The 10,509-nt window shown below is 29.2% G+C and overlaps 1 protein-coding gene across 4 annotated transcripts in view; it reads right to left on the bottom strand.

Annotated features, from left to right (window-relative positions):
- The window catches only part of cfap36 (cilia and flagella associated protein 36), a 42,963-nt gene that overhangs the window by 2,044 nt on the left and 30,410 nt on the right, over positions 1-10,509 (bottom strand). For all 4 annotated transcript variants that reach the window (XM_077496334.1, XM_077496332.1, XM_077496335.1 and 1 more), the window contains 2 exons: positions 610-724; positions 421-539 (listed from right to left, as the gene is read on the bottom strand). In XM_077496334.1, coding sequence (XP_077352460.1) covers positions 421-539; positions 610-724 — 234 coding nt within the window. The remainder of the gene's footprint in view (positions 1-420; positions 540-609; positions 725-10,509) is intronic.

Below are 10,509 nucleotides of genomic sequence, written 5' to 3'. Positions count from 1 at the left end.
ATATATATATATATATATATATATATATATATATGTATATGTATATATGTATATATATATATATATATATATATATATATATATATATGTATATATAAAATTTATTTATGTATTTATTTTTTGACATTTGTTTTGGCTCTTTTTAACCACAATATTTGTTGATCTTCAGTTAAATTAAATGACTACTGAATATTGTATTAGACAATAGACACCATTTATTTTGATTATATAGATTAATATTAAATGTATATTTTTTGAATGCAGAAATAAATATTTCAGTCAGATTTATATATTTTTTTAAATTACACTGTCATATTTTGCTTTGCTTCATTCAGCTGTGTTGGACAAAATGTGTTTGTTTTTTTTTTTTGTTTGTTTTTTTTGCAGGTGTCCTAAATGAAGTGCCCCCATCGGACTCACAGTGTAAGGTTGAGCGAATCCGGCCTCCCTGTGCGCTTCCTCCAGCCAAGATTGCTCGGAACTGACGGGCACTCTGACGGGCGGCACGACTCGGGCTTCCATGCCGGCACTGACGCCGCCTGCGTGCGCGTTGGCTCACATTATAAAACATGTTGCATCAACATATGCCACAAATGTTGCTGCTTTTACCAGGAATGCTCGTATGACACGAAGAAGAAGACGACGAGCTGCTTTTTTCCGCATGCTTCACATCTGCTGTGACTGCCAACTTGCTGTCTGCGTTTTGGGATGTTTTGCTATTCCCCTGCACAACAATTAAAAGTATAGTGTCATTGTAGTGTCAATTTTTTTAAGGTTGTATTGCTGAATTTTGATTAAAACAATTTTTTTTGTGTGTGTAATGAATTTTTCCTATCAAAATAAACAATACAATAAAAAAAAAAGATCATATTAAAATCAAACGTTTAAAAAAATAAGAATCCTTACTGTACATGGTCGTTTAAAAAAAAAAAAAAAAACGCCTTACTATACATGGTCGTTAAAAAAACAAAAAAAACAAAACCTTACTATACATGGTCGTTAAAAAAAAAATAAAAAAAAAAGCCTTACTATCCATGGTCGTTGAAAAAAAAGAATAAAGACGCCTTACTATACATGGTCGTTAAAAAAATAAAAAACGCCTTACTATACATGGTCGTTTATGAAACAAAAAAAAAAAACGCCTAACTATACATGGTCGTTTAAAAAAATAAAAAACGCCTTACTATACACGGTCGTTTAAAAAAAAACAAAAAAAAACGCCTTACTATACATGGTCATTTAAAAAAAAAAAAAAAAACGCCTTACTATACACGGTCGTTTAAAAAAACAACAAACGCCTTACTACATGGTCATTTAAAAAAAAAAAAAAAGACGCCTTACTATACATGGTCGTTAAAAAAAAAAAAAAAAATACGCCTTACAATACATGGTCGTTAAAAAAAAAAAATTAAAAAAAACGGCTAACTATACATGGTCGTTAAAAAAACACACAAAAAAAACGCCTTACTATACATGGTCGTTGAAAAAAAAAAAAAAAAACGCCTTACTATACATGGTCATTTAAAAAAACAAACAACAAAAAAAACGCCTTACTATACATGGTTGTTTAAAAAAAAACAAAAAAAACACCTTACTATACATGGTCGTTAAAAAAAAAAACCGCCTTACTATACATGGTCGTTTAAAAAAACAAACAAAAAAACGCCGAACTATACATGGTCGTTAAAAAAAACAAAACAAACGCCTTACTATACATGGTCGTTTGAAAAAAAAAACAAAAACGCCTTACTATACACGGTCGTTTAAAAAAAAAAAAAAAAATGCCTTACTATACATGGTCATTTAAAAAAAAAAAAAAAAAACGCCTTACTATACATGGTCGTTTAAAAAAACCAAAAAAAAAAACGCCTTACTATACATGGTCGTTAAAAAAAAAAAAAAATGCCTTACTATACATGGTCGCTTAAAAAAACAAACAAAAAACGCCTTACTATACATGGTCGTTTAAAAAAACAAACAACAAAAAAAACGCCTTACTATACATGGTCGTTTAAAAAAAAAAAAAAAACAACACCTTACTATACATGGTCGTTAAAAAATAAAAATAAAAAAAAAACGGCTAACTATACATGGTCGTTAAAAAAAACAAAAAACGCCTTACTATACATGGTCGTTTAAACAAAAACAAAAAACGCCTTACTATACATGGTCGTTAAAAAAACACACAAAAAAAACGCCTTACTATACATGGTTGTTGAAAAAAAAAAAAAACGCCTTACTATACATGGTCATTTAAAAAAACAAACAACAAAAACGCCTTACTATACATGGTCGTTTAAAAAAAACAAAAAAAACACCTTACTATACATGGTCGTTAAAAAAAAAAAACGCCTTACTATACATGGTCGTTTAAAAAAACAAACAAAAAACGCCTTACTATACATGGTCGTTTATGAAACAAAACAAAAAAACGCCTAACTATATATGGTCGTTAAAAAAAAACAAAAACAAAAAACGGCTAACTATACATGGTCGTTAAAAAAAACAAAAAACGCCTTACTATACATGGTCGTTTAAACAAAAACAAAAAACGCCTTACTATACATGGTCGTTAAAAAAAAAAAAAAAAAAACGCCTTACTATACATGGTCGTTGAAAAAAAAAAAAAAAACGCCTTACTATACATGGTCATTTAAAAAAACAAACAACAAAAAAAACGCCTTACTATACATGGTCGTAAAAAAAAAAAAAACGCCTTACTATACATGGTCGTTTAAAAAAACAAAAACAAAAAACGGCTAACTATACATGGTCGTTAAAAAAAACAAAAAACGCCTTACTATACATGGTCGTTTAAACAAAAACAAAAAACGCCTTACTATACATGGTCGTTAAAAAAAAAAAAAAAAAAAACGCCTTACTATACATGGTCGTTGAAAAAAAAAAAAAAACGCCTTACTATACATGGTCATTTAAAAAAACAAACAACAAAAAAAACGCCTTACTATACATGGTCGTAAAAAAAAAAAAAACGCCTTACTATACATGGTCGTTTAAAAAAACAAACAAAAAACGCCTTACTATACATGGTCGTTTATGAAACAAAACAAAAAAACGCCTAACTATACATGGTCGTTAAAAAAAACAAAACAAACGCCTTACTATACATGGTCGTTAAAAAAAACAAAAAAAAACGCCTTACTATACACGGTCGTTTAAAAAAAAAAAAAAAAATGCCTTACTATACATGGTCATTTAAAAAAAACAAAAAAAAACGCCTTACTATACATGGTCGTTAAAAAAAAAAAAAAAACGCCTTACTATACATGGTCGTTTAAAAAAACAAACAAAAAAACGCCTTACTGGTCGTTTATGAAACAAACAAAAAAAAAACGCCTAACTATATATGGTCGTTAAAAAAAATAAATAAAAAAAAACGGCTAACTATACATGGTCGTTAAAAAAACACACACAAAAAACGCCTTACTATACATGGTCGTTGAAAAAAAAAAAAAAAAACGCCTTACTATACATGGTCATTTAAAAAAACAAACAACAAAAAAAACGCCTTACTATACATGGTTGTTTAAAAAAAAACAAAAAAAACACCTTACTATACATGGTCGTTACAAAAAAAAAACGCCTTACTATACATGGTCGTTTAAAAAAACAAACAAAAAACGCCTTACTATACATGGTCGTTTATGAAACAAAACAAAAAAACGCCGAACTATACATGGTCGTTAAAAAAAACAAAACAAACGCCTTACTATACATGGTCGTTAAAAAAAACTAAACAAACGCCTTACTATACATGGTCGTTTAAAAAAAAAAAAAAAACGCCTTACTATACACGGTCGTTTAAAAAAAAAAAAAAAAAATGCCTTACTATACATGGTCATTTAAAAAAACAAAAACAAAACGCCTTACTATACATGGTCGTTTAAAAAAAACAAAAAAAAAACGCCTTACTATACATGGTCGTTAAAAAAAAAAAAAATGCCTTACTATACATGGTCGTTTAAAAAAACAAACAAAAAAACGGCTTACTGGTCGTTAAAAAAAAAAAAAAATGCCTTACTATACATGGTCGTTTAAAAAAACAAACAAAAAAACGGCTTACTGGTCGTTTATGAAACAAACAAAAAAAAACGGCTAACTATATATGGTCGTTTAAAAAAAAAAAAAAAAATACGCCTTACTATACATGGTCGTTAAAAAAAAACCAAAAAAAAAAACGGCTAACTATACATGGTCGTTAAAAAAAACAAAAAACGCCTTACTATACATGGTCGTTTAAACAAAAACAAAAAACGCCTTACTATACATGGCCGTTAAAAAAACACACAAAAAAAACGCCTTACTATACATGGTCGTTGAAAAAAAAAAAAAAAACCGCCTTACTATACATGGTCATTTAAAAAAACAAACAACAACAAAAACGCCTTACTATACATGGTCGTTTAAAAAAAACAAAAAAAACACCTTACTATACGTGGTCGTTAAAAAAAAAAAAACGCCTTACTATACATGGTCGTTTAAAAAAACAAACAAAAAACGCCTTACTATACATGGTCGTTTATGAAACAAAACAAAAAAACGCCTAACTATACATGGTCGTTAAAAAAAACAAAACAAACGCCTTACTATACATGGTCGTTTAAAAAAAAAAAAAAATGCCTTACTATACATGGTCATTAAAAAAAAAAAAAAAAACGCCTTACTATACATGGTCATTTAAAAAAAAAAAAAAAAACGCCTTATATACATGGTCGTTAAAAAAAAAAAAAAAAACGCCTTACTATACATGGTCGTTAAAAAAAAAAAAAAAACGCCTTACTATACATGGTCGTTTAAAAATAACAAAAAACGCCTTACTGGTCGTTTATGAAACAAACAAAAAAAAAACGCCTAACTATATATGGTCGTTAAAAAAAAAACAAAAAACGCCTTGCTACATGGTCGTTTAAAAAAAAAATAAAAAATACGCCTTACTATACATGGTCGTTAAAAAAAAAAAAAAAACGGCTAACTATACATGGTCGTTAAAAAAAACAAAAAACGCCTTACTATACATGGTCGTTAAAACAAAAACAAAAAACGCCTTACTATACATGGTCGTTAAAAAAAAACACAAAAAAAACGCCTTACTATACATGGTCGTTGGAAAAAAAAAAAAAAAACGCCTTACTATACATGGTCATTTAAAAAAACAAACAACAACAAAAACGCCTTACTATACATGGTCGTTAAAAAAAAACAAAAAAACACCTTACTATACATGGTCGTTAAAAAAAACAAAACGCCTTACTATACATGGTCGTTTAAAAAAACAAACAAAAAACGCCTTAATATACATGGTCGTTTATGAAACAAAACAAAAAAACGCCTAACTATACATGGTCGTTAAAAAAAACAAAACAAACGCCTTACTATACATGGTCGTTTAAAAAAAAACAAAAACGCCTTACTATACACGGTCGTTTAAAAAAAAATATATAAAATGCCTTACTATACATGGTCATTTAAAAAAAAAAAAAAACGCCTTACTATACGTGGTCATTTAAAAAAAAAAAAAAAACACCTTACTATACATGGTCGTTAAAAAAAAAAAAACGCCTTACTATACATGGTCGTTAAAAAAAAAAAAAAAAAACGCCTTACTATACATGGTCGTTTAAAAAAAAAAAAAAAAACGCCTTACTATACACGGCCGTTTAAAAAAATAAATAAAAAATGCCTTACTATACATGGTCATTTAAAAAAAAAAAAAAAACGCCTTACTATACATGGTCATTTAAAAAAAAAAAAAAACGCCTTATATACATGGTCGTTAAAAAAAATAAAAAAAACGCCTTACTATACATGGTCGTTGAAAAAAAAGAAAAAAACGCCTTACTATACATGGTCGTTAAAAAAAAAAAAAACGCCTTACTATACATGGTCGTTAAAAAAAAAAAAAAACGCCTTACTATACATGGTCGTTTAAAAAAACTAACAAAAAACGCCTTACTGGTCGTTTATGAAACAAACAAAAAAAAAACGCCTAACTATATATGGTCGTTAAAAAAAAACAAAAAAACGCCTTACTACATGGTCGTTTAAAAAAAAAATGAAAAATACGCCTTACTATACATGGTCGTTAAAAAAAACAAAACAAAAAAAACGGCTAACTATACATGGTCGTTAAAAAAAACAAAAACGCCTTACTATACATGGTCGTTAAAACAAAAACAAAAAACGCCTTACTATACATGGTCGTTAAAAAAAAACACAAAAAAAACGCCTTACTATACATGGTCGTTGAAAAAAAAAAAAAAACGCCTTACTATACATGGTCATTTAAAAAAACAAACAACAAAAAAAACGCCTTACTATACATGGTCGTTTAAAAAAAAACAAAAAAAAACACCTTACTATACATGGTCGTTTAAAAAAACAAACAAAAAACGCCTTACTATACATGGTCGTTTATGAAACAAAACAAAAAAACGCCTAACTATACATGGTCGTTAAAAAAAACAAAACAAATGCCTTACTATACATGGTCGTTTAAAAAAAAACAAAAACGCCTTACTATACACGGTCGTTTAAAAAAAAAAAAAAAATGCCTTACTATACATGGTCATTTAAAAAAAAAAACAACAAAACGCCTTACTATACATGGTCATTTAAAAAAAACAAAAAAACGCCTTACTATACATGGTCGTTAAAAAAAAAAGAAAAAAAACGCCTTACTATACATGGTCGTTGAAAAAAAAGAAAAAAAACGCCTTACTATACATGGTCGTTAAAAAAAAAAAAAACGCCTTACTATACATGGTCGTAAAAAAAAAAAAAAAAACGCCTTACTATACATGGTCGTTTAAAAAAACAAACAAAAAACGCCTTACTATACATGGTCGTTTATGAAACAAAACAAAAAAACGCCTAACTATACATGGTCGTTAAAAAAAACAAAACAAATGCCTTACTATACATGGTCGTTTAAAAAAAAACAAAAACGCCTTACTATACACGGTCGTTTAAAAAAAAATAAAAAATGCCTTACTATACATGGTCATTTAAAAAAAAAAAAAAAAAAACGCCTTACTATACATGGTCGTTGAAAAAAAAGAAAAAAAACGCCTTACTATACATGGTCGTTAAAAAAAAAAAAAAACGCCTTACTATACATGGTCGTAAAAAAAAAAAAACGCCTTACTATACATGGTCGTTTAAAAAAACAAACAGAAAACGCCTTACTATACATGGTCGTAAAAAAAAAAAAACGCCTTACTATACATGGTCGTTTAAAAAAACAAACAGAAAACGCCTTACTGGTCGTTTATGAAACAAACAAAAAAAAAACGCCTAACTATATATGGTCGTTAAAAAAAAACAAAAAAACGCCTTACTACATGGTCGTTTAAAAAAAAAATAAAAAATACGCCTTACTATACATGGTCGTTAAAAAAAAACAAAAAAAAAAAAACGGCTAACTATACATGGTCGTTAAAAAAAACAAAAAACGCCTTACTATACATGGTCGTTTAAACAAAAACAAAAAACGCCTTACTATACATGGTCGTTTAAACAAAAACAAAAAACGCCTTACTATACATGGTCGTTAAAAAAAAAACAAAAAAAACGCCTTACTATACATGGTCGTTGAAAAAAACAAAAAAAAAACGCCTTACTATACATGGTCATTTAAAAAAAAAAAAACGCCTTACTATATACATGGTCGTTTAAAAAAACAAACAAAAAACGCCTTACTATACATGGTCGTTTATGAAACAAAACAAAAAAACGCCTAACTATACATGCTCGTTAAAAAAACAAAAACAAACGCCTTACTATACATGGTCGTTTAAAAAAAAAAAAAAAAACGCCTTACTATACACGGTCGTTTAAAAAAAAAAAAAAAATGCCTTACTATACATGGTCATTTAAAAAAAAAAAAAAAAAACGCCTTACTATACATGGTCATTTAAAAAAAAAAAAAAAAAACGCCTAACTATACATGGTTGTTAAAAAAAAAAAACGGCTTACTATACATGGTCGTTAAAAAAACAAAAAAAAAATGCCTTACTATACATGGTCGTTAAAAAAACAAAAAAAAAACGCCTTACTATACATGGTCGTTTAAAAAAAAACAAAAAAAAACGCCTAACTATACATGGTCGTAAAAAAAAAAAAAACGCCTTACTATACATGGTCGTTTAAACAAAAACAAAAAACGCCTTACTATACATGGTCGTAAAAAAAAAACGCCTTACTATACATGGTCATTTAAAAAAACAAACAACAACAAAAACGCCTTACTATACATGGTCGTTTAAAACAAAAAAACGCCTTACTATACATGGTCGTTTAAAAAAAAACAAAAAAAAACGCCTTACTATACATGGTCGTTAAAAAAAAAAAACGCCTTACTATAGATGGTCGTTTAAAAAAAAAAAAACAAAACACCTTACTATACATGGTCGTTAAAAAAAAAAAGCCTGACTAATCATGGCCGTTTAAAAACAAAAACAAAAAAAAACGCCTTACTTTACATGGTCGTTTAAAACAGCAACAGGAACAACAAAAAAACGCCTTACTATACATCAGGGGTGGCGAGATCCGGTCCTCGAGGGCCGCAGTCCTTCAGGTTTTGGTTATTTCACTTCTTCAACACAGCTGATTCATGATCAGCTCATCAGCAAGCTCTGCAGAAGCCTGGTAACGAGCCTGTTAATTGGAATCAGCTGCACTTCGAGTAGGGAAATCTATAAAACCTGCAGGACTCCGGCCCTCGAGGACTGCAGTTTGCCACCCCTGCTATACATGGTCGTTTAAAAAAACAACAACAAAAAACGCCTTACTATACATGGTCGTTTGGAAAAAAAAAGCCTGACGAATCATGGCCGTTTAAAAAAAAAAAAAAAAAAAAAAAAAAAAAGCCTTACTATACATGGTCGTTTGGGAAAAAAAAAAGCCTGACTAATCATGGCCGTTTAAAAAACAAACAAAAAAAAAAACAACAAGAAAAAAAAACGCCTTACTATACATGGTCGTTTAAAAAAAAACGCCTGACTAATCATGGTCGTTTTAAAAAAAACAAAAAAAAACGCCTTACTATACATGGTCATTTGAAAAAAATGGCTGACTAATCATGGTCGTTTAAAAAAAAAAAAAAAACGTCGTTTAAAAAAAAACAACAAAAAAAACGCCTTACTATACATGGTTGTTTAAAAAAAGAAAAAAAAAGCCTTACTATACATGGTCGTTTGGGAAAAAATGCCTGACTAATCATGGCCGTTAAAAAAAAAAAAAAAAAAAAAAAAAAAAAAAAAAAACGGCGTTTAAAAAAAAAACAAAAAAAAAAACGCCTTACTATACATGGTCGTTTAAAAAAATGCCTGACTAATCATGGTCATTTAAAAAACAAAAAAGCCTTACTATACATGGTCGTTTGGAAAAAAAAGCCTGACTAATCATGGTCGTTTAAAAAAATAATAATTTTTTTTTTTTTTTTTAAACGCCTTACTATACATGGTCGTTTAAAAAAAATGCCTGACTAATCATGGTTGTTAAAAATAAAATAAAAATAAGCTGTATAACTTGGTCGTTTAAAAAAAAAAAAATAAAATAAAAAAAAATAAATAAGACTTACTATACATGGTCGTTAAAAAAAAAAAATGCCTGACTATATATGGTCGTTTATAAAAATGCCTGACTAATCATGGTCGTTTAAAGAAGAAAACAAAAAAAAAACAAAAAAAACAGCCTTACTATACATGGTCATTTAAAACAAAAACAAAAACAAAAATAAAACCTGACTATCCAGGGTCGTTTAAAAAACAAAAAAAAAAAAAACACCTTACTATACATGGTCGTTTAAAAAAGAAAAATGCCTGTAATCATGACCGTTTAAAAAAATAAAAATAAAAAATAAAAAAAAGCCTACTATACTTGGTCGTTTAAAAAAATATACATAAAAAAACCTTACTATACATGGTCGTTTAAAAAAAAAAAAATGCCCGACTATATAAGGTCGTTTAAAAAAATGCCTGACTAATCATGGTCGTTAAAACAAAACAAATAAAAAAAAAACTCCTACTATACTTGGTTGGTTAAAAAAAATTAAAAAAAAATAAAATAAAACAAGACGCCTACTATACTTGGTCGTTTAAAAAAAACAAAAAAAAAACGCCTTAGGTCACATGGTCGTATTAAAAATAAATAAATAAATAAAACACACCTAACTATTGCGTCCAGGAGGCATCCGAATCACATGCCTGAGACACCTCAACTGGCTCCTCTCCATTCGGAGGAGCAGCGGCTCAACCCCGAGTCCTTCCCGGATGACCAAGCTGCTCACCCTATCTCTGAGGGAGAGCCCGGACACCCTGCGAAGGAAATTCATTTTGGCCGCTTGTACCCGGGATCTTGGTCTTTGGTCACGACCCACAGCTCGTGACCATAGGTGAGGGTAAAGAACGTTGATCGACTGGTAAAACGAGAGCTTTGCCTTTTGGCTCAGCTTCTTCTTCACCACGAGTGAGGGCATGGTTGTCTTTT

The sequence above is a fragment of the Festucalex cinctus genome, chromosome 14, assembly GCF_051991245.1.
Source record: "Festucalex cinctus isolate MCC-2025b chromosome 14, RoL_Fcin_1.0, whole genome shotgun sequence".
NCBI lineage: Eukaryota > Metazoa > Chordata > Actinopteri > Syngnathiformes > Syngnathidae > Festucalex > Festucalex cinctus.
Note: the sequence above shows the minus strand (reverse complement) of the source record. Positions and strands in the feature narration are given on the sequence as shown.